Source organism: Haliotis cracherodii, unplaced genomic scaffold (genome assembly GCF_022045235.1).
Source record: "Haliotis cracherodii isolate W230 unplaced genomic scaffold, xgHalCrac1.p SCAF_3, whole genome shotgun sequence".
Taxonomy (NCBI): Eukaryota; Metazoa; Mollusca; class Gastropoda; order Lepetellida; family Haliotidae; genus Haliotis; species Haliotis cracherodii.
In genome coordinates this window covers 63,343,470-63,369,548 of record NW_027266286.1, presented here as the reverse complement: position 1 = coordinate 63,369,548, position 26,079 = coordinate 63,343,470, and the positions used below count along the sequence as shown (strand labels likewise).

The window sequence follows — 26,079 nt, the reverse complement described above, 5'->3', positions numbered from 1 at the left end:
ATGTGAGGAGTGTCTCCTGAGAATGTGATGTGTGTCTGTTGAGAATAAAAGGTATGTCTCCTGAGAATGTAAGATGAATATCCCGAGGTTGTAAGACTGAAGAAACTGTAAGATGCACCATACATGTACGTCCCTTCAAGATTAGAATCTTAATGATTTGGAAAAATGAAGTCAATGAATGATTTTGTAGACACAACCTGAAAGAAACAATATTGCACAGGTAAAGTAGGAATGAAGCAAGCTCCGGTGCTGTAATGAACCCTTAGCACCAGCATCTCACATTAACATATCCACATCAGTAATTGTAAAATAGATCTTCAGAGCCATAGCTCTTTATTTGCATTTTGTCAATAAAGCTTTGAACCACATATATGTATACATCATAGTGATGTTGGAGGAAAGTTAAAGTTAATGTGGGTCTTAGACATTTATCCCTTTGGTGAAACCTACAAGCATGAATTTGTTCTCATAAATCTTGAAACATAATCAAGGCTGGGACTTGAACCCACAATGATAGGATCATTGACATAAATCCTGTAGTTTGGCTGCAATCGCACCAAAACTTATCTTCAAAATTCTCAACAAAAGCCCTCTTCACTGTAAACTACACACACCTGGTTGTCAACATAAAAATGTCACCAATGAGCTCTTCCAGCTCTTCAGTGATGTCTATTGTACCTCTATTGTACATTATACCGGAGAGTTCTGGCCATAGCGTATTACCTGTATATTTGACGATATAATGATTCGTGAATTCATCCCATAATAGTTCTTTGCAATCCTGAAAGTGAAAAACAAAACTTTATGTATAAAAACAGAAATATATTGTACCCTCACTAGAACTACCTTCATATTTGATTATGGCGTAACTTCCGGCTTTGCTCCAACATGGCATCACGATTTAGGTCTTAATCTACATTGACGTCTTTTAACAGGTTTAACTGCCTCTATGTATCCTGTGGTGAGTAGGTAGAATGAAGAAAGGTGCACTTACCTTTTGAGACTGAAGATTTAGGACCGCCGGACTTGGTTTGGTTTCGGGAAGATTCTTGGAGCTCTGATATCTTCCATAAAAAAATAATTCTTTAGTCTATTGACAGTAGGATGGTCACTTATATACAATCCATCACGATGAAGGACTATAGTTAAGAGTTAGCTACCATGGGGATAGTCACAGTTCTGTCTCCCACATCATGCCATCATCTCCATCAGATGAACCTATTGCATCGATTGTCATGAAGGAGCAGCATTTGGTATCGCCTTGTTTCTGTATGTAAGCCACACTGTGCTGTTGTCCGTTGCTTTGAGGACTGAGGAGTGACATGGTTGAGCTGTCCAGTTCCTGAGAATGGAATATTACATTCATTTCTAGGCAGTTTATATAGAGTTCCTTTTTGGAACCGCCCAAAAACATTGAACTTGAGATTGTCCATATGTGCTCACCTTTCCATGTTGGATGTGTCCGTGAACAGGTTATGCTCGAATGCCGGACTGACTAAGTCAGGTCGATAGGATCGGTAATAACAGGATAGTTGGTTGCTGAGTCAGAACCTGTGGTTGCGGCGACCACCAGGTTCTGACGCCTTTTCTGCGACATTTATAGCCAGGTTGGCTTGGATGCGTTCTATCCCTTACTGGGTAGGCCTGACGTGTGTGGGTAAAGGGTCCTCCTGCGTGTGAACACACGTATCTAGCAGGTTATGGATTATCTTAACCTGATCCATCATGATGGAGCATGGTGTGTCAACAGAAACTCCTTCATAGGAATCCGGTAATGGTGACATGGCATGGTGGATTACGGCAACAAACCAATTAATATACGGCGGAATCTTTCATTCTAGCTGAAGTTAGGTCAACTCTGGTGTGTGGAGACTGGACCAGTTTCATAAACTCTTCGTCCAAAACCAGAGAGGGAAGGCGGTCATCATATCTCAACTTCAACATCAACATCAATAAATTGATGCATGATCAATGATCTTGTGGCCGTAACTTGGCCATGGCAGAGTATGGTGTACTCTAATGGATGGAACTGGGGTCTGGGATCTCACATATTCTGGCATCTGTTGGAATTCATATCGTTCCAACATCGGTTGTATTAATGGCATGAAATTGTATAACAGTTCTATCCGATCCCTGATAGATCCATCACAAGCTTCTTCAACCACTTTGTAGGGTCAGAGTTAACCCTTGGGGGTGACAAATCCTGACGCATGGTAGCCATATCAATTACGTGATCATCACGCGTGTCATCGTCCGATGGAGTATGAGACACTCTGATGGTTCTGGTACCGCTGTGAGGCTGTGAGACTTCATGAACAACCACAAACCAGACTGGACAAATGACACATTAACTCTTGCAATTTGTATTTTAGAATTTATAAGTGATTTGGTATGGAAATATTACAGGGTGAAACTTGTAGAAGAACACTAACCTGTACAAGAAAGTATGTGACTACAAAGGTGCTTGTGCTTGTTTGCTTTTTATGAAAATGGTGAATAAAAGTTGAGAGAATAGAGAGACACGGGCTGTTTAGGTAGCAAGTTGAAATATGACTACGAAACGTGGTTATGCATAAATAAAGAATTGAAAAAACCGTGTTTCATTGAACAATGCAACCCTTTCATATTCAATAAAAATCTCTGCCAAAAGCAGAGTTGACCGTACGACTCCAACTATATCATGAGCATGTGTTTATGAATCATTATCAAATAGTGATGATGCTAGGTATTTGCGAAAAGGTGAAAAGGTGCATGTTAGTTTATTGATTGTCTCAAGCAGATATCTCTACCTACAGAACAAATCTAAGCACCACACATGACTGACCTACACCCAGATAACACCAACATATCTAACAATATATGGTAACAATCACAGTCCTATCTTAAAAGCAAACAACGTTACCGCTGTTGAAATGGCAGCCATTCTGGCTGGTACTTTTTTCCTATCTATCCTGGTAACTACTGTGTGACTGCTTTACAAAACGAAAGAAATCTAGAAGTTCGCTATGAACTCCAACTGGGCTTCCCTAGATCATCGCAACTTTTCGTTGTGGTATGATGAAGCTAAAGTTCAACCAAGTTCTGGACACGATGGCAAGGGCAAAATATAATCCAATGTATGTGCACATATAACATCTATAAACCTGAGCTGTCTTCGCAAGCGATTTCACGGCAGGGTTTTATAATGCTGAAGCTTGGGCGGAATTGCTTGTTTCTGGGGCTAAGTATTATGGTATTAGTTGAGAGAGAGAGTTGGGGCTGTCACTGCTACATTGCTCTATCATGGCATCCTGTAGACAATATAATTTGGGCAAGCAAAAGTATTGGCTGAGTGAGTGAGTGAGTGAGTGAGTGAGTGCAAGCGAGCGTACGAGCGTGCGTGGGTGCGTGGGGCGGGGTGGGGCTGGGTGGTCGGATCTGTGGTGTGAGTGTGTGTGTGTGTGTTTGGGGGGGGGGGGGGGATATGTGGGTGATTGGTTGGGTTTGGATTAACTGGGGGGGGGGGGGGGGGTTGCATCACAGTTATCTCAGCCGGCTGTAACACATGTCCACATTACGCATAGGCACCAGCTTTATCTTGACTCTGATTACTCAGGTACGATGGGAGATGAAAAAAAATTAAGATCTAAATTTTAGTCTGTATATTTCCACTCTCTGTATCTACACGACAAGGCCAACCAATATCATTTGCACAGCACACATTTAGCATCACCAGATAGTATAAGCCTCGTGATCTTCACCCAATCACATCTCGGAATGATATCACAGTCATATCTTAACAGCGATACATGTCACCACTTTTGAAATGGCTTCCCGTCTAGCTGGTGCTCTTTTCCTAGCCATCCTTGTAACTATCCAAGCAAATGCTTTACACAATGAAGAAAGTCCAGAAGTTCGCTATGAACCCAGCTGGGATTCCCTAGATTCCCGCCCACTTCCGTCGTGGTACGATGAAGCTAAACTGGGAATCTTCATCCACTGGGGAGTGTTCTCGGTACCAAGTTATGGTTCAGAATGGTTCTGGGAACGCTGGGAGGGGACGAAGGCATCTAACTACATAGACTTCATGAAGGACAACTACAGACCAGACTGGACATATGCAGATTTTGCTAAAGATTTTACAGCTGAATTCTATGATGCAAACACATGGGCGGAACTATTTGCAGACTCAGGAGCTAAGTATGAGATTATTGCTACTATTCCTATACAGTACAGTAGACGACTGTCCTGAACATGCCCTCATTTAACACCATGATTGTTTGTTGTAGGTAAATTGATTGTTTGTTATAGGTACATTGTATTTGTAAGCAAGCACCATGAAGGTTTCTGCAACTGGCCAACGAATGTCTCCTTCAACTGGAACTCCCAGATGGTTGGACCAAAACGTGACATTGTGGGTAAGAACGTACATGCTGTATATTGCACTGGATACAGTGCTTGGTCAGTGTAATGATCTGCTTTGTAGTCAACACAACATGTGGATAAATAGTTGTGAAATTATTTTTTCCTGAATAACGAATGAGGCGATAACAGGCGGAGTTCATAGGGAGTATCATATATATGGCAGAATTTCCTGTTTGCTTTTCAGACACTAAGTCACTCACCTGAGAGGATAGGTTCCCAACAACATAGGATGGTCGGTAAGCGGCGACATAATGGATCGGATAATCGGATTCAGTCAGACTCGGTGATCCATTAGCATGGATGATTGCTCACAATATCAGTCACTGGATTGCCTGGTCAAGATTTGATTATAGTTCGAATATTGATTAGTGTGACATTAAACAACATAGAAACTAAGTCACTGATGAATACATGTGTTGTCAGGTGAGCTGGAGCAGGCTATACGCAGCAAGACAGACCTCCACTTCGGCCTGTATCACTCTCTGTTTGAGTGGTTCAACCCTCTCTATCTACAGGACAAGGCCAACAACTACACCACCACCAAGTTTGTTGAGGTCAGCTTAACTGAATATGTCATTGATGAATTGTCAGTGGGGTAAGTGTGTTTAAGTGTGGTTGAATGAAGGTGGTGTGAGTGAATGAGGGTGATGTATGCGACTTTTGGCAATAATCCATTACTATCACGATAGAGGACACCAGAAATCAAACAAAAGTTCGTAATGTGGATAATTCTTCAAATATCTTACCCCTAATACATCACTGCCGATATTCCTGCTATTTGGTTAATCATCACTCTAAAAACATTTCGATTTTCATCAGACATCTTCTTCACTGTCAGTCATCCTAATAAGGAATTAGTTAGGATACTGCACATCGTGCGAAATTCCTCAGCGCATGCGCGGGCGGGAGACGCATGTTTACACGGGAGAAACGGGTTTACAATTCAACTACTTCAAAAGGTTTTATTCCTATTTATTGTTGGATAATTCCTTCGAATACCTTATCTCCATTACATCATAAGCAGAATTCACCAGAGGGTTTGGTGGGACCTAGCATAAGGTACTCCAGAACAGGTGACATGTAATGAAATATGAACACATAGAAACGTAAAAAAATGCACAATACCTTGAAACTTGCACTGTTATTAATATGATTATATCTCGCGTCACTTTGGCGGTCTATCATTTCTGGGTCTTGTAATGTCACTTCCGTTGCTATGAGTGATCTCGTTCTGTTCCAGTGACGTCACTTACGATAACCTGAAGTGACTTCTTTCTATGACGTCACGTCCGGTTACAGTGACATCATCTCCTTGGCCGATGAACTCTTATGCTGTCATCACTTCTGTTGCATCATATATCACCTCCAGACATGTTAGTGCTGACCAGTTGTGTACCTGTGATCTCCTTTCCTGTCTGCCACTGCGCTGGGTTGTTGCTGACAAACCAGTATCTCTTCTTGAGAGAGGTTCATACCTTCCTGATCGACTCCATCTGGAACATGGGCGGACGTACTAGGTATTTGTTGTTGAGGAGGTCGATGATCATAAACATCTCTGACGTATTCTTTTTAGCATTAGGAATACCAGAGAATAGGAAATCCCTCTAGTATTTTAGTTGGCATCTGCACGAATTGCTCCAGGTTCTAGTAGCGCCTGGATGGTAAAGTTTGCATACGCCAACTTGGTTCCGCCAGGTGATATCGACGACATGTAGGATGAGATAAAATGGTTGGACGCTGAAGGAAGTGCTGCTTGTATCCAGTTCGAGAATCCAGCGTTTGGGCGAGACAACATTTCATTTGCCAATGTTATCTCAAGTAAACTCTGATAGCTGATAGTCAAGATCGAGAGACAAAACATGATCGATATGGTTTGGGTGATGTAGATATGCCCCTTGAAATGAAGACATGAGCGGTATCCTCCTCTACATATAGGGGCAGTCCTTCTTCCCTGTCGATCGCGCTGGTGGGTAGGCGCATGATAAACGACCGAGGGGAGAGGGCATGACAAACAAAGAGAAGCAAATAAAGAACCCCGTCCCGAAGCAACATTAGGACCCTCTTGGGTGGATCTCGAGCATGACTAGGTGCCTTGGAACGTTTCTCGCGAGACACGAGGTTGAAAACGGTGTTAGAACCTACACCGAAACGTCGCTCCTAGTTGCAATAAAGAAGTTGTAGATCCATATATTTTATCCTTACTTAGTACTCCAACTTCTAAATGCCTCTCAAAAAAATGACTGATTAGGATGCCCGACATTGACGAAGACGTCCGTTGACAATCTAAAGACCTTTTAGTGTGATGAATTAACCAAATTGTAAGAATATTGGCCAGATTAGAAAGAGGTGAGTGAAATGGTTAGTTGGGGGGTTAGTTTAGTCCATCTGTTATTGGGGTCGTACAGGGTGTACCATGAAAATAAGACATCATGTACAATTTCAGGAAAAGACTATTCCTGAGCTGTATGAGCTTGTGAACAACTACAAGCCCGACGTAGTTTGGTCTGACGGAGACTCGCAAGCCCCAGACACCTACTGGGGGTCCAAGGAGTTTCTGGCCTGGCTCTACAATGACAGGTATACAGCGGTTGTGATGGAAATGCATTTATGCTCTGATGGAGATGTATAATAATAACTTGGCAGAAAGTTTCTTCTAAGATCGTCATAAAACGGACAAACTAAACAAACATGGTATTCTTTTTCTACATTTGGAATGATACAAAATGGATAAAGTCTTTCACATTTTGGAATACCTAACTTTCTACCCTGTAATACCATAAGATCACTGCTCGACGTGCGAAACAACTGTGAGAGAGTAATCCTAAATGCAGCATTACTCACAACACTTAAATAATTTTCATATTCATTTGATAACTTAATTGTTTTATACAAATGTAATGAAGATAATTTGTCAAAAGATTCAAAGAGACACTGGTTATCAATATCAATACATCTTGTTCTAAAAGCGGATATAAATGAATGTATACGAGAAACTGATTGTCTATTCCAAATTTCACCATATCCAAAGGAAAATAACAGATTTTTAACTTTCAGTGCCCAGTAATCTAGACCCTTTTCTGTCCGGTCATACTGGTACACATACGTGTGATATAATATACTGTTTTCGTTCTGAGTTAACAAACGCAGCCAGTACTTAATAATTTTCAGATGTTGGTTTACTTTTAACGAGTATCTCCCAAGTTCAGCTCTTGCTACTATATTAGGAACAGTTCTTCTCAGTTTCAAAATAAGCTTGCATAATTTATCATGAACATTTAAAATATCTTTAGAGGGATGAAATCCACTTATCTCTGAGCCATATAATAATATGGGCAGTACTTTAACATAAAAAATACGAAGTAACATTTTCAGGGGAAGTTTGTGAAAATTGTACATATGTGATTGTAACATTAATATCACCTTTCAAGCTTGTTGGGATAATATCTTTTGGGTTTTATACCAGGAACCCGAGCTAGAAATATGTACTCCAAGATATTTATAACTGGGGACTATTTCAAGAGGGCTGCCATTAATGAAAAACTTTTCATAGCATTTAAGCCTACCTGCCTTACGAAAAATAATAATGTTATTCTTGGTAGAATTAACTCTTAATTAGCACTAATTGCAATAATCCACCAACTTATCTAAACGTTTTTGTAACCCGAGAACAGTGCTATCAAATAGGATAATGTCATCTGCAAATAAGAGTATGAAGAGATCCAGCAAGTCTAAATTAACACAGTATTGCTTATCCACACTCAAAAACTGTACTATATCATTTACAAAAAATGAAAATAGGAAAGGTGACAACTGGCAACCTTGTCGTACACCAAAAGAACAAAGAAGGGAGTACATCTATTGTTAACCAAAACACATAACTTCACATTTTGATACATATTATTCAAAAGTCTAAACATTTTCCCCTTTACATTACCAATCCACAATTTATAAAATAAAGATGGTCTATGAACAGAGTCGAAGGCTGCTTTCAAATCTATGAAAGCACAATAAAGTATACCTTTATATAATGATAAGTATTTCTGTATGATAGTATCAATTTCAAAAACAGTATCTACCGTTTGAAAACCTTTTCTAAACCCTGACTGTTCAGGAATAATAAAATTTTGAGCCCATTTAGAAAGTCTAGTGCACAGAATTTCAGAAAAGATTTTACCCGAGACTTCGAGTAAAGTGATTGGTCTGAAGTTTCCTGGATTATTACACGGTCCTTTTTTATGGATAGGAATAATGACACCCATTGTCCACTGAGTGGGATAAACACCAGTTGACAAAATCATATTATACAGTTCTTTCAGCATATTTCAGCCAGTGTACCTGTGGAGTGTGCCTTATTGAATTCCATGGGTAACTGCAAAGCATTTAGGTGGGGAAATGAAACTAGGGCGAACAAATCTTTTCTACGCCACGCTAGAATTGTCACTTTTGCACAAATATTTCATATTTTTGGTATTTAGGGTTCTTGTATAGGCAATGATATTCATATATTTGGGCCTATACTTAATAATTATAAATCGACTAAACACTACACAGCTCAGCACAGCACAGCACAGCACAGCACAGCACAGTACATGCTCTAGTCCCTGTGTACAATGGTTTACAATCCATTCTGAATATTTTCTCTTTGCAGCCCAGTGAAGGATACAGTTGTCACCAATGACAGATGGGGAAACGGAGACTCGTGTCATCATGGAGGGTTCCTGACATGCCATGACAGGTACAATCCAGGTACTTAATTACCATATTTTCAGTGAGTGACTTTAAACCTGAATTAAGGGACGATCCAGTAATAACATGGCGGGGGATATAGAAATGGTCCTTACTCACTGTACCCAACCCATCACTGATAACCTACTAAGCTCACTGTGCCCATGTGGGGTCTCGAACACAGGCATTCTGTGTGATGAGAGAGCGCATTAACTACTGGGCTACCCTCTCACATGAAGAACTGATACAGACAAGGTTGGGTGCTACAGATAGGGCAACACATGCATATCTTCTACACGAAAACTTGATGTTATCTCTGATTTTCAGTGATCCTTTCCTATCAGTATCACCTCTATTTTGCCTTTTCCGCCCAATGAAATCTATTTCGTCGGATAAACTAGATTAATTGTTCTTTGCCATGACGTTTTTCATACAATGCAGTTTCAAATGTATTATTGTATGTAGATTGTGATTATAGAATTGTGGTTGATGAATAGAATCATTTAACTCTGAAGTAAAAATAATGTATCAAATCGTCATAGATTCAAAAAATTATAACTACAGCGGATTGTTCTTACATGCTAAAGGAGTTCTTCAGCCCAGAAAGTGGGAGAATGCGATGACAATTGACAAGAGATCCTGGGGATTCCGTCGAGAGGCTGCTCTTGATGATTTTCTGACCATGGACGATATTATAACAGAGCTAGCTGAAACTGTCAGGTATGAACACTAAAACTGTCAGGTGATAGAAATGTATGTGTCTTGGGCCACACGGAACAAATGGTTGATATTAGGAGACATTTTCTGCACTATCAATTTGGTCGTTTCCTATAACAGAAACATAGTGTGCTAACCCTTAGATCAAGTCACCACTGTTCATGACCCTTAACCCAGGTCCCCACTGGAGCAAAGTTGATGGAACAGTGTAACATTTGAAAAAATGTGATAGATACTTGCCACCAAATGCATTGTGAATATGACTTTCAGCAGAAACCTCAGAGTAGCCCAAACATGACTTGCTCATTGCTTTCCGAAACAAAAAACACAGGAAACAGTATTTACTTAATAGTTTGGAGTTGGGTGCTACAGATAGCTTCCCAATATACTAGTACTTTTAAGGCAGTTATTACATGTTTGGTCTTCCATCCTTTAACAAGACCGTGAGGTGTGTGTGCTGTGACTGTAAGGTGTGCCTGCTGAGAATGTAAGGTGTCTGTTGAGAATGTAAGGCGTACCCATTGACAATGTAAAGAGTGACTGCTGAGAATGTGAGTGAGTGAATGAATTGAACGTCACTTTGAACAATATTCCAGTTATAACATGGCATGTCGGCTTCATGTGGGAGGAAAGCACGAAGTGGTGTAGGTTTCAGACGTGTATCACTTTGGTGAAACCCTCGAGCATATGTATGGTGCTGACAAACCTACAAACATGATCGGTGTGAACCGGGATTTGAACCAACGAACTGCACAGCGAATTGCGACGCCTTAGGCAACTGGGCCACCCGTACTCACGCTCAGAATGTAAGGTATGTCTGTAGGGTTTGTCTTTTGAGAATGTAAGATGAGTATACTGAGGCTCTAAGATATAACTGAAGAAACTGTAAGGTTCACAATATTTCCACTCAAAACTAGAATATTTATGATCTGGAAAAATAAAGGCAAAAAATGATTTTGTCGACACAACCTAAACGGGACAATGTTGCACAAACGATGTAGAGATGAAGCAAACACCTGTCGAGTGTTGTATATAGCCCTGATCATCAGCATCTCACATCAACATATCCACATGAACAAGTGTAAATATATCTTCAGTTTAGATGAGAATTACCACCTTAGTTGCATTTCGCCAATAGTAACGTAAACATACATCAGTGAGTGTGTTGCGTGACGAAAGTCCAAGGTGATGTGGGTCTAAGACGTTTACCACTACAAGCATAAATTGGAACTATGAGACCTGGAAATATAATATGGACTGGTACTTGAGCCCACGGTTTTAGGTCTCAGTGAATTGTGGAGGGTTGACCGAGCCATCACGTTTTTGCATATCATAATTACAGAACATATCAAATACTGTCTGATTTTGTTATTTTTATTTACAGCTGTGGAGGGAACATGCTGATCAATGTGGGGCCAACCAAATATGGCATGATTAGTCCAATCTTTGAGGAGAGACTCCGTAATTTGGGAGAATGGCTGAAGGTGAATGGGGACGCCATCTACGCCACTAGACCTTGGCTTGCCCAAAATGACACAGTTACACCAGGAGTGTGGTAGGTACAAGATCAGATAGTTATTACTTGCAAATCTTGTCATTCTTTAACCCTGCCTGACCGGAATCCTTAATCAGCTTTATTGTTGAAATTATGCTTGGCTTGGATTTCAGGATTACATTTCTTGCTTTGTAAACTTTTCAAAGTCACCACTTTGGTCTTAGGTTGATAAATCCCACAGTATCAGTGCTCCTTCATACTACACTGCGTGTTCTTTCTTCAGGTACACACAGAGAGCTGGGATCGTGTACGCCATAGTGCTGAACTGGCCACAGCCAGGTCAACTCCACCTTGGATCAGCTTTGCCAACTAATGGAACACAAGTCAGCCTCCTTGGGTACACTGGAAACTTCTCCTGGAAGCATGCTTCACCCAAAGGAATCAGTATCACGATCCCTCCCATCCCTGTCAACCAGATGCCATGTCAGTGGGGATGGGTCTTCTCACTGACATAAATGGTTGATAATAAGACGGGTCCCTGTAAGAGCAATGACATGAATAGTTGACGATGGGAAGGAACTTTATAATGACACGAATAGCTGACAATGGGAAGGAACTTTACAATGACATGAATAGTTGGCAATTTGATGTATCTTCATACTGTTATAATTCGTTGACAATAGAATTAGACTCCTCAAAGTCATAATTGGCTGACAATGAACCTTCACAATCACATGAAAGGGCCACAATTAATGGGACTGACCTTCACAATAAAATGGGTGACAATGGGATGAGTCCAAATAAACATATATATTCGGTATTTAACTTACATTTACAAATAAAAGTTTTGTTCTGATAATGAAATGAATGTTTCCTTGACTACATATATATATAAACATTATGATCACTATACTTGCTTTGTTTGTTTGTTCAAGATATATATGTTAAATCTTCAGATTCCTGACAAAACATGGTCTTGTGCAAGTGCATGGGTTATCGCCCTTGAATGTACACGGTGTAAACAGGAAATGCTAAACATGCATGACACATATTAGATGATGAATTTATAAATAATACTAAGCAGTGTTTACATACATGTATGGCGGAAATAACATAATGATGTGATGGGATTACAAAAAGAAGTCTTCTCATCCAAAGTCTGTTATCTTGTAGACATGACCAAATAGGTTAACCCCATCAATAACGTGTGGGCTCACTCTATGCCTACCTACACATGTCATTCTCGGACACCTTGTAGGCATGATCAAATCGGTTAACCCTGTCAGTAAGGTGTGGGATGACTCATCACCCTAGTAAACACGTCACCAAGGTGTGTTATACATCACATTCAGATATTTTGCAGACCTTGCACCGAGAGACTACTTCCCGCTGTAATATAGGTGGTATTCTTAGAATTATACACAATGATAACTATTGTTTGATAATTGCTTCCTTACCTCTATCACACTATAGCCAGAATTCACCAGACGGTATGGTTGGATCCAGCATTTTAGTATTCATGATAGCTGACGGTTAATGATTCATGAACACATTGAAAAGTTAAGAAAATGCACAATACCTTGATACTTGCATAGTAAATACCGGTATGTTGGCATACCGTTATGTTGGCATTCCTATGATGTCACTTCCATTTCCATGGATGATCCCTTCCCGTTTCGATCATGTCACTCCCGGTTGCATTTACGTCACATCCTGTGCTTATGACCTCGATGTTGACCTTCCAGATAGTCTAGTGCAAAAACCAGTTAACCTATGGTCTGACGCTCCATGGATCAAGAGGTCAACCTACCTTATTAGGTTGCTGTCACTTAAGTCCCAAATGAGTACATGTATAAGCCCTCTGTGTCAGAGAAATATCTAAATCAGACACAATGTAGTTCTGCATAATCGCATCTTTCGGAGATGATGGTGTTTAAGCAGCCTGCAACTGTAGAGTCGTTTCTAGTGTCGACTATGTAACCGCGTAGGGGTGAGAGAATATTCCCTTGCTCGCACTGGAAACAATAGCGTGTCAGTGTGGTTCACAGTCCCACTTAGGACAGGGATGGAGGACTGCCAGTTTCCTAGCGGACCTCTCCATAGACTCATTCTTGGCAGTCAACCCTGGTACTGCTTGCAGAGTGATTCTACTCCATTCTGATACTTGTGTGAGGGAGGAGAAGGTGAGTGTATGTAGCTCTGACACTCCAGCTGCAGTTGCCATGACAAGCAGAAAGGCAGTCTTCTTCGAAACCTGTAGCAGAGTAGATTATTTATAGAGTTTTAAGATGCGGCAATTAATGCTTACACCAAATTGACAATCCACTTTTGGAATGTATGTTCCAGTTGTCGTCATTGTTATTTTGGGCATGTAACTTTAAATAGAGCATGTGTTTGCAGTTTAGCCTGTAGGTTTTAACACATCACGTACAGGCAAATTAATCACCACCATGACCCTGTCAAAGATTGCACCAACATATCTAGAAATGATAACAATCAAAGTCCTATCTTAACAGCAATAAATTTGTTTCACTCTATTTTCGAGCTGGTGCTATTTTCTTTGTGACTATCCGTGAGGTTGCTTTACACAAATCCAGAAATCAAACAACATTTAACATAGTGTATGGATACTACCTCTATAACAACACAGCCAATATTCTTGGACTTTGATTAACATCTTTAGATTTTCAACAGACGTTATCTTTACTGTCACCCTTCTAATCAGATGTTATTAATACCGCATATCGTGTCAATGTCTCAGCGCATGCGCGAGTAGGGAAAAACGTCACTTCTTTTCAATAACTGCTTCCACTAGATATATTGGGGAGGTGGGAGGGGCTACCTCCTGTTGTAATATAGGTAGTATTCTCAGAATTATTCACTGGATGATGTGATGTGATGTCATTGAGGGAAATGACGTCAGGTTACCGGACGTGAGGTCTTCAGAACCGAATGAGGTCATTCCAAGCAATGGTAGTGGCGTCAAGACAACCAGGTGTGACGTCACAAGACCCAGAAGTGATGTCATGGACTGGGAGTGACGTCATAGGAATGCAAATAGAACGGTATTTGCAGTTGTCAAGACATTGTGGATGTCCTTAACATGTCCTTAACTGTTATCATTGATAACTAAAAGCTAGGACCCACCAAACCCTCAAGTATTCTGGCTATGATGTACTGGAGGTAAAGTTTTTAAGACATGATTCACTTTGTGTGAGTGAGTGGATGAGTATGGTTTTACGCCGCTTTTAGCAATATTCCAGCAATATCACGGCTGGGGACACCAGAAATGGGCTTCACACATTGTACCCATGTCGGGAATCGAACCCGGGTCTTCGGCGTTACGAGCGAACGCTTTAACCACTAGGCTACCCGACCGCCCCTGATTCACTTTGAACCCAAATGGGCTTCCCTAAATTGTCGAACACATTCTGTCGTGGAACGATTTATCTACATTGGGAATCTCCATCCACTGAGCTGTGTTATCGGTACCAAGTTTGGGTTCTGAGTGGTTCTAGGAGCGCTGGGTAGGGAAATAGGAAGCTGATTACAAGACTTCTTGAAGAACAACTATGCAAACCAGACTAGATTACAACTGAATAATGCCCATAAATAACGACCATATTGTAACCTCTTGAACAAATCGCTGTCAATACACGTCTACTCATCTGATGGTGTTGTTGAAAGACAGACACAATAGAAACATTATAAGTACAACCGTTATCATCTAGCTTATCTTTAACCTTGAACATTTAGACACCTAATGTAATCAGCTATTCTCAACCTCCATCTGTCTATAAAGAGAATCGCCTGAAGTTATCATCAAACATTGATGCAGGATCACAACACACCTGTACCTGCGACAATGGACGCTAAGATAATTGTTATAGTATTCCTAGCTTTAATACAAGCAGATGGATGTTCAGCAAGAACCAAGAAGATTGAGACTCGTTACGACCCCACATGGGAGTCCCTAGATTCCAGGCCATTACCGACATGGTATGACGAAGCTAAAGTGGGAATCTTTGTGTCGTTGGGAATGTTTTCAGTGCCAAGCTTTGGAAACGAGTGGTTTTGGGGAGACAAGAATCCAATGTATGGACAACTATAGACCTGACTTCACCTATGCTGACTTTGCAAGTGACTTCACGGCAGAGTTTTATGATGCTGAATCTTGGGCTGAATTGTTTGCTGCTTCTGGGGCTAAGTATGACGTTATTAAATGAGTGGGTGAATGAATGCTGCAGTCAGTGCTCGAGCCGAGTGAGTGAGTGAGTGAGTGAGTGAGTGAGTGAGTGAGTGAGTGAGTGAGTGAGTGAGTGAGTGAGTGGGTGAATGAATGCTGCAGTCAGTGCTCGAGCCGAGTGAGTGAGTGAGTGAGTGAGTGAGTGAGTGAGTGAGTGAGTGAGTGAGTGAGTGAGTGAGTGAGTGAGTGAGTGAGTGAGTGAGTGAGTGAATGCTGCAGTCAGTGTTCGAGCTCAGTGAGTGAGTGAGTGAGTGGGTGGGTGGGTGGGTGGGTGGGTGGGTGAGTGGGTGGACGGTATTTGGGTGAGTGAGTGAGTGCATGAAACTGGCACGGATATAATGCTAACAAAACATAGGGTCATGGGATCAGGATGAATAATTTGACACACACAAAGGGACATATTTGCATGACAAATAATTTTAGACTATATGTGATCAAACACTTTCAGTACAAGCACGTCATTAAGCCATTCAAACAAAGGCCGTATATTGAACATTTTGCATACCTGGAACGTACCATTTCAGGATGTCTAATGATTCAAAATTAAAACAAGTAGTATTGCTTGAAGTGACATTTTGTTTTATAGTTTCACCTTGAACTCTATTCGCAATTCAAATATGAATCCAATATGTCACATCAGTTTATGTTGTTTTTCAGATACATTGTGTATATATCAAAATATTGTGATGGGTTTTGTAACTGGGCGACGAATGTCAGTTTTAACTGGAACTCAATGATGGTCGGCCCCAAGAGAGATCTTGTTGGTAACTATGCACATTATTTCAGATTACACTTAATTAATAAATTCTAGTTTCTAGATCTCCAATGTAGAATAAAATTAAAATGATCTTGCCTGTAGAATTTTAACAAATCAAAGTAAATCAATATAATAAGGAAACGGTGTACTCCAAGGAGCATGTTTTGGTCATTTCAGTTCCAACAGAAAAGAATCTATCTGAAAAGTATTTGAAAAATAAATGTATATTTCGGCAAGTATGAATATGGGAAATCTGTAAGCCAACTATTAATAATGAGGCCTTGTGTTATCATAAGGTGAGATGGCTCAAGCACTGAAATCAAAAACGGATCTCCACCTTGGCCTTTACCACTGCCTGGTAGGATGGTTCCACCCTCTTTATCTACAGGACAAGGCCAACAACTTCACCACCACCAAGTTTGTTGAGGTCAGCTTAACTAAATATGTCATTGATGGATTGTCAGTGGGGAAAGTGTGCTTTAGCTTAGGTAAGATTAATGGCGTGAGTGAGCAGCATACCAGAAATGGGTTACACATTCTGCCCAAACCTTGGTCTTCAGAACGAACGCCTAAACCACTGGGTTACCCCACTGTCTACATGTTGTGATTTTGCCCGTGAACATCCGGGGAGGAATAGATCTTCAGCAACCCATGCTTGCCGTAAAAGACGACTATGCTTGTCGTAAAAGGCGACTAACGAGATCGGGTGGTCAGGCTCGCTGACTTGGTTGATGCATGTCATCGATCCCAATTGCGTTGATCGATGCTCATGATGTCAATCACTGGATTGTCTTGTCCAGACTCGATGATTTACAGACCGCCGTCACATAGCTGGAATATTGCTGAGTTCGGCGTTAAACAACAAACCAACCGACCAACAACCAACATGCTGTGATTTGATATTAAGGGAGTTGGTGAACGTGAAGGTGAGATGGTGTAAGGGTTAACGAGGTAGGGTGAGTGGATGAGTGGGTCAGTTGGTGATTAGGCAGGGGATTTGGGCTGGTGAGTAGGTTGGTGAAAATGAAGTGGTGAGTTGGTAGGTTAATTCAGTTCATCAGTGATGGGTTGGGTACAGTTTGAGAAGTCCATTTCGGGTGTTAACCTCCATGTTATAGCCAGTGGCGTAAAACCTAACTCACTCCTTCACGGCAGGTAAAACTTGCCTCCCCCAAAGTCTGTAGAACATACTAGACATCCTGCTGCAAAAGCTGTTACTGATAGAGTTGTTAGCAACACTGACTGATCGAGCATCATCATGTTCTTCATGCACCGACGAAATAGAACAGTGTCTGCAATTCGTTTAGTCACTTGACCTGGTTCAGAAGTTGAGTTGATTATTCCTGTCATGAAACCTATCTGGAACCGGTCCTGTGTATTATGAACATATCACATCATGTACCATGAAAGCCAAATCAATTTCAGGCACAGATTACTCCTGAGCTCTATGAGCTTGTGAACAACTACAAGCCCGACATTGTTTGGTCTGACGCAGGCGGGGAGGCCTCAGACACATACTGGGGGTCCAAGGAGTTTCTGACCTGGCTCTACAATGAGAGGTACTCAGCTATTATGCTCTAATTCATTGTATTCATTTACATTGGCATTGTGTAAATATAGGAGAGGTTGGTAGCTAACCATTCAGACCACAAATGGCTAACAAAAGAATTCACATCATTACATTGATATTTTAACAGATGCAATTGTGAATGGCATAGTCTCGTCCACTCTCTTGAATATTTTCTCTTTGCAGCCCAGTGAAGGATACGGTTGTCACCAGTGACAGATGGGGAAAGGGGGACCCGTGTCAACATGGGGGATACTTGACATGCCATGACAGGTACAATCCAGGTACTAACCTAAAATATTCAGTAAGTATGGTTTTACACTGCTTTTAGCAATGATCCCGCACATATATTCGTGGATGCCATCAGAAATGGGCTTTGCTCATTGTATCTATGAAGGAGATCGAACACGGGTCTTCAGTGTGTTGAATGAACACTGGGCTACCTTCCAGTGAAATGTTTGATCAAATCACGTTAAAGTCAGAATAATATCACTATTTCGAATTAAGATGTGAAATAACGACACGCATGCAGCAAATCCTTCTTACATGTCAAAGGAGTACTTCAACCAAGAAAGTGGGAGAATTCGATGACAATTGACAAGAAATCCTGGGGATTCCGCCGAGAGGCTGTCCTTAATGATTATCTGACGATGGAAGAGATTATAGCCATCCTTGTTGAAACTGTCAGGTGAGTACACTGAAACTGTAGTGATAGAAATATATATGAAATGTGCAACACGTAGCATGTGGTTGATAGTATGAGCAAGGTCCCACAATGGTACAATGGCACAAAATGTGCCCGGACACCAAACTGTGAGGTGGTAATGTAAGTCAGCAGATACTGTAAGCTGCTGCTGGTGAAATGGGGTTAAACGTCGCGTTCAAGATCATTGTATTTATATCGCGACGCGCATGCACGCGTGTGTGTGTGTGTGTGTGTGGCTGCTTGTACTTTGGACTAATGGCGATTTAATAGTGCCAGCCCACTGAGATACCACGCCCTACTTTAACATGACTGCCCCACTCAGATACAGTTTACCGTATCCGGCCGACCAGTCATTGATTTTGCCCCTTCATGCCCATCGCCAGGCAGGGTAACAACAAGTACCACCTTTTAACGTCTTTTGGTATGACACGGTCGGTTTATGTGAAGGTTCTTTTGGAAGCGTTCCAAAGACATTGAGATTGTCCATATCCCGAGTTGAATGTGTGCGTGAACATGTTATGCTCGGGTATTGGATTCACAAGGGGAGTGCCATTTATAACATGACCTCTGTGGTTCCACCAATATAGATTCTGATTCAATTCTCCTGGTATCTGTATGAAGGAGTCAAGGGGTTGGGATCTGTGTTAATCCAATCCTGGAGAGGTCGTAATGACAATCTCCCTCTCTACGTCATTATTTGAAAGGATGTTAGATTCCCAAATAGAGACATCCACCAATGGAGGGATCACATGAGACGAGATGACACTGTGTCTATCATCATCAAAGGTTTGTTATATCGACCCTCGAGGGGACGTCTGTGTGGTAGCTGGAATCTGGCCTCAATGTGTACTATGTCTTGTGTTGGGACGGTCTCCGACTTCTTTGGATGTATCAGGAAACCTAGTTAGGCCATTAATTGGATGAGGAAGTTGTCAAGGTAGCCTTTCATTGTCGGCTAAACATAGATATTTTGGGGTGATAAATGTACATGGAGATATGCGTCTAGCAGATTGGAACTCAATGAGCAAAGCTCCGTTCAGAGGCTTGAAAGCAACTTCCATAGTAATTATATTTTGAATTAGGGTGGTGGTACGAGAAAAGACTTCATGGGGAAGGGAAATTATTCTTTGGCAGGAGGAATACGGGGGAGTGGGATGCTTTCCTGACTTCTGTGTCTTAAAGTTCCTGCAGGGTCTTCTGTGGCTAGATCTGCTGCCAGTAGCTTGACTTCTTTCAGATAGAATCTCTGGCCTTTTGGCCTGGATACGACTGGAGGATATTGGTGGAAGTAAATCTTGTATGCCCCTTTGATACGATGTTGAGGACGCTAGGGGTGACAAAATATGACGCCATATCAATCACGGGGGTCCACGTCAGGGTCCATGGAGTATGAGGCTCCCGGACGGTCGGCTTTGTCCTGATTGTCCCAACTGGTAACAGTAGCTGGGTGTTTTTGAGACACCGGTGAATCCGTGGAATTGTGGCTAGAAGAATGTGTATGGAATCCATGCAATGACCGTGACGATCTGGTAACGGACGCCGACATGGCTCCTGCCAGGTTCGTGTGGTTATCGCACGGTGACCGTGGAGATCTACCGTCATAAGACGCCTTGGTGCTCGTCTGATCCGTGCGGGAAGTAGGTGGTTGGACGGTTGGCTTCACTTAATACGGTCCTGCCTCCCGTGAGGTGAGGTGGTGGTCGTGGTTCTTGAGCAGGTAAAACTGACTGGCTTTTAACTCGCTGGTTGACAGGGGACAAGCTGTGAGCTTCCTGGGACAGCTGTACGGCCGTGTTGTGAACAAAAATTTACCCTGCATCTGTCTTCTGTCTTAGTTGAAAACAGCTACAATGTATTCTAGAAGATACATAGGTACGGCCGGGTTTTTCACTTTCGGAGTCGGGGTCTCGGACGATCTTTATCGTGTTTCAACATACCTTTCTGGCACACTTACGGGACGCAGGTCAGGACAGTGAATTGCGGCAGCTTAGACGAATAGGCCACGTGTCAATTTGCATCTTAATTATAGAAGCTATCAAATAACATTCACACTGATTTGTTTTTCCTTTTACAGCTGTGGAGGCAACCTGCTGATAAATGTGGGGCCAACCAAATATGGCATGATTAGTCCAATCTTTGAGGAGAGACTGCGCCAGATGGGGAAATGGCTGAAGGTGAATGGGGAGGCCATCTACGCCTCCAAACCGTGGCTGGCCCAGCATGACACAGTCACACCAGGAGTTTGGTAGGTACATTATACATTCATCACCTTTGTTAGCAAAGAACTACGCTTTTACACATGAATTTGGAAAGTACCTTACAGACTCCACACCTTGGCTGGACCAGAATGTCAGTCACACAGGAGTTTGGCAGGTACTTTATATATTCCACACCTTGAGCAATGACTGGTGAACCAATAAATATGTCAAAAATGGCTGCTGTAAACTAGCTTGCTCACCTGTGTAAATTTAGGATATTTTAATATTAAAAAACAATGAATACGATACAAGAGCAGATAATTTGGGTATGATTTAAATCTCCCTGACTTGAATCCTTTCTCGCCTTTATGTTTATAATGTTATATCAATTATGTTTAAAAGTGATTTTCCTGATTAAACTGCTTGTTTTGCTGACCTTTTACAGTCACTACTGGGAAAATCTTAGGTTGAGATATCCCACAGATTCAGTACTCCACTATACTACTTTGCGTGATCTTTCTTCAGGTACACGCAGAGAGCTGGGATCGTGTATGCCATCTTGCTGAACTGGCCACAACCTGGTCAACTCCACCTCGGGTCAGCTTTGCCTAATAATGGAACACAAGTCAGCCTCCTTGGGTACACTGGAAGCTTCTCCTGGCAGTATGCTTCACCCAAAGGAATCAGTATCACAATCCCTCCCATCACTGTCAACGAGATGCCATGTCAGTGGGGATGGGTCTTCGCACTGACATAACTGGTTGACAATACAGGTCTTTGCAAGGACGGTTGACGATGGAATGGACCTTAATAATGCCATAAATTGTTGATTTTAGAATTGGCCTTCAAAATTACACACACAAAAAGTTGACAATGGAATTGGGCTTCACAACTGCATAAATGGCTGACAATTAAATGGATGGGCCTTCACAATGACACAATTGGTTGACAATGTGATGGGTTTTCACAATAACACAAACGTTTAAAAAAAAGATGGGCCTTAACAATGACACTGATGCTTGGCAATGGAATGGACATTCACAGTGGCATACCCTGTTGACGATTAATGTGCGTGACCTTCAAAATGACACAAATGGTTGATAACAGGATGACAGTGACAATGAAATAAATGGATGAACATTAATTAGATGGACTTTTACAATGCCACGATTGGCTAACAGTGAGGTGACCATCATAATGTCATTAACCTTTTTTGTGTGAAAGTAACTCTGATTATAAAAAATACTGGACATATATAAACATTATGATCACTCTATCTGGTTTGATTGATAAACAATTCAAGAAAAAGAATATTTAAATCTTTTGAAACCTGACATGACTACACATGACCAGGAGTACGGGTGCAGGGATTATATCCCTTGATATCCATGGTGTTAACTCAAGTATAAAGGGTACGTGTTACTGAATATGCCATACATGTGTGGCGGAAATAAAATTGCCCATTCATGGGATGGGATTTGAACCACAAACATTCTGATCTTGTAGACATGGCCCTGTCAGCAAAGTGTGGGCTGACTCCATGCCCTGCTACACATGTCAACCTCGGACAGCTCTTTAAGACATCACCAAATGTGCCAACCCTGTTAGCAGGGTGTGAGCAAATTATGACCCATAGTCATATTGGAGACAAGGAATACAATCACATTGGTTATATTTTGCTTGTTTACGTTTAGAAAATTAGAATTTATTTCGGACCGTCGTCTAGTGGTAGAGCATGTGCCCGGAATGCAGAAGGTCGGAGGTTCGATCCCCGGCCGCGTCCTACCAAAAGACAAAAGATTGTACTTGTTGTTACCATTCGTTTAAGAATAGATTTCATTATGTTTTTGCGCTTATGGAGGTAAAACGTTAAAACCAGTGTGCATACTGTGTAAATGTTCCAAGCAGACATACGCAAATGGTGCACACCTTTTCTTTTGGTTTATAGAAAAGTAAGCTGTACAAGTAAGTATGCAAATACAAAGTTGCTTGTGCTTGTTGTTTGCCTTTTATGAAAATGGTGAAAAAAGATAATAGAGTAGAGAAACACAGAATCTTTAGGTAACAAGTTCAAATGTGACTTTAAGGAAAGATGTTAAGTATAAATAAAGAATTTTAAGAAAAAATATGCTGCCTTCATTGCACATTGCAAACCTTTATTTTTATTAGTTAGGCACCTTGCAGAAATAATTTGAGACCTTTCTTCAGCCAACAGGATAAATTGGAAGAATAGAAAAAATGCTTTATTAAACCTTAGTGCACATTACATTTACTGACTTTCCGAAGGATGTTCCTTTACAATCTTTAACGGACAAGAACACAATACTATTACTAAATTGAAACCGAAAACTAAAAAAAGACAATACAGTCGTCAGAATTCTTATTCGTGCATGTTACTTTATTGTTTGTCAGGAGCAGATATCTCTACCTACAGAACAAAGCTTACCACCACACCACATCAGCCGAGACTGACCTTCACCCAGATCACAGCAACATATCTAACAACATATGATAACAACAGTCCTATCTTAAAGGAGAAAAAAGTTACCGCTGTTGAAATGGCAGCCATTCTGGCTGGTAGTATTTTCCTATCTATCCCTGTAACTACACGAGTGATTGCTTTACACGGCGATAACATAAGTTTGCTATAAACCCAAAGGGGCTTACCTATATTCCTGCCCCCTTCATCCACTGAAGAGTATTCTCAGTAGCAAGTTTTAGAAACGATGCAAGCAAACGATCTAATGTATGTGCACAAGTGGAAACTATAAACCTGACTTCAACTAAGCTGATTTCGCAAGCGTCTTCAGATTTATAATGCTGAAGCTTGGGCTGAAATGCTTGCTTATAGGGCTTATGGTATGAGTTCAGCGATTGAGTGAAGGTTGTCACTGCTATAGTGCGGTATGGTTTGCTACATAGTATCCTGTAAACAATATAATTTGGACAAGCAAAACCAGTGGATGATCCAGTGATCCATGTTACCGCAGATTACATAGAAGTGATGCTGGATGTGCATTAAGGTCAGACGTAATGTCTGAAAGTTTTACATTTTACAGCTGTGCATTATTTCTGGTTTGTTTCTCTGAGTGAGTGAGTGAGTGCGTCAGTGAGTCGGCGAGGGCGTGTATGGGTGCGTGCGTGGTAGGGTGGTTTGGATCTCTTGGGTATGTGGGGTGGGGTATGTGGGTGGTTGGTTGGGTTTGGTGAGTGAGAGTAAATCTTAGTTACGTCGTGACACATGACAACATCACGCATAGGCGACATATTCACCAGCATGACCTTGACCTTGAGATTACTCCAACATACATAGTCTTTGTTGTCCGGAGAGGGCATGACGTAAAGTTATTGTAGCACCTCATAGATAAAATTGTAATAATTCTTATAGAAGAGAACCAGAGTTATGATGGGCTGTGTGAGCACAGACCTTTTGGGTTCAGATACCCGAGATCGGACCTGTGATAGGAGCTGGTATCTCTGGGTGAGCTGGCTCAGAGTTCCATATATGTAGCTCTACCACAAGGATTTCTCAATTAACCATGGCTTCTTTGTGTCGACCTGTGGTTTGCTCTCGTGGTGACCATATTAGATCTCCGAGTCTATGGTCACAAATACGCTTAGTATATTCTACCTTTAAAAATTCTATGCTATTCTAACATATACATAGTTAGATGATAACCTAAGATACTTTAGTACTGAATTTTAACACAAATATGTATGCTCAATAACGTATTTAAAGCTGCGCACACACATGTGCTGAGGCATTTGGTACGATAAGCGATATTCCTTAGAACTGATGAGGATGGTGGATAGTGATGAGGACGTCACTTCAAAATCTAAAGATTTTTTAGTATAGTGATTTACCAAATTGCAAGAATATTGGCTATGATGTAATAGGGGTTAAGGTTTGTCGAAGGAACTATGTGGATTAAGTGGTCAGTGTAATGATCTGCCATGTAGTCATGTGGTGTAAGCAGTTGTGAAATCCATTCCTCCTGAACACCGAGTGAGACAATAACAAGCGTTTTTTTATAGAGTATCATATACTGGTGTGTGAAGGTTTCAACAGAGGACACTCTATACTTGATGACATAATGATCAGACTAATATCAAACATAACCTTGACAGGTGATGGAACAGACTTCTTTGGATGGGACGTTAGAATGATTCCTATGCTTTGGCTATTGTTTAGTCTCTGGCTGATGGCCGTGAACCTAAGACCAAGGTTTGTCAACCTGTACTCGTGAATTTCACCAAAGTAGAAAACTTTTAAAACCTACACCACTTCGGGATTTCCTCCATCGTCAGGCTGACACGCCTCTTATATATACATTTGAAACCTCTCGCTAAAGTGGTCGGTTTCAAGTGCAAATAAGGAGTATCTAATCTACAGTGGGTCATCATCAATTTTTAAACACGGTAGGTTTATCTCCTAAATAAACGCATGTTTATGTGTTAACCATACACGTTGTGAACATGGTGAAAAGCGTGAAATTGTTTTTTGGGGGCAGTTGTTCATAATAGTAAGGCAAACTTGTTTCTTTGGTTACGCGAACAATACCTATTTAATGTTGATCCCGGTGAGCACCCGACCCTAATCCCAGTAGTTTCTTGGCGGGGCACGGCGCACTGGAAATAGGGTAGGGTGCTCGGGACACCATTTAAATATATACGTTGACATTGTTTTACGTTGTGTTAAGATCGCTACAATAACTGCATAATTATAATTAACTCCTTCATTACCTGTTCGCAAAATGTGTTTCTTTACACCAAAACAAGATAGTCAGGTGATAATATATTTTTTCCATTACTGATGGACAGAGGATGTTTTGTAAGGCTGGCATAACGTCATGATACCTAAAGTGAAATGATTCAAAACCTTATTAAGTATCAATGCAATGTTAATGTTATAGAAAACGTGCATTATCGCAAACTACACAAATAACGAACTATCTAACAGAAGTCCATAATACAGGGAACAGATGGATTCACGTGACTGCAAGATTTTACATTCCTGTTAGTAATATTCAATTTTGAAACTTTGTGGTTGGTGGAGCATTAGTGTGTATTTTAATATAATGAGTCATGATCAATAAGCTATGCCAGGAAACGGCTTCACATATGCTAGGTCGCAGCGGTGTGTACACCTACATGTAAATGACCAGAAGATAATTAAAAATCTTCTAAACACCAGTTAAAATCACAATTAATATTTAGCATGGCAACTATCCATTGGAATTCCAGTAAGTTGTTTCTGAAAAATA

General features: G+C 41.1%; 1 protein-coding gene and 1 pseudogene across 1 annotated transcript; both read left to right on the top strand.

The window, feature by feature from the left end:
* Nucleotides 1–3,790: 3,790 nt before the first annotated feature.
* On the top strand, nucleotides 3,791–12,213 carry LOC139476089 (alpha-L-fucosidase-like). Its single transcript, XM_071259341.1, has 8 exons — nucleotides 3,791–4,179; nucleotides 4,291–4,397; nucleotides 4,828–4,958; nucleotides 6,848–6,981; nucleotides 9,053–9,150; nucleotides 9,717–9,849; nucleotides 11,231–11,401; nucleotides 11,625–12,213. The coding sequence occupies exons 1-8, from the start codon at nucleotides 3,806–3,808 to the stop codon at nucleotides 11,854–11,856; spliced, it is 1,380 nt and encodes a 459-aa protein (XP_071115442.1). The 5' UTR covers nucleotides 3,791–3,805; the 3' UTR covers nucleotides 11,857–12,213.
* Nucleotides 12,214–15,206: 2,993 nt separating this feature from the next.
* Nucleotides 15,207–21,572, top strand: LOC139473693 (alpha-L-fucosidase-like; annotated as a pseudogene).
* The last annotated feature ends 4,507 nt before the right edge of the window (nucleotides 21,573–26,079 follow it).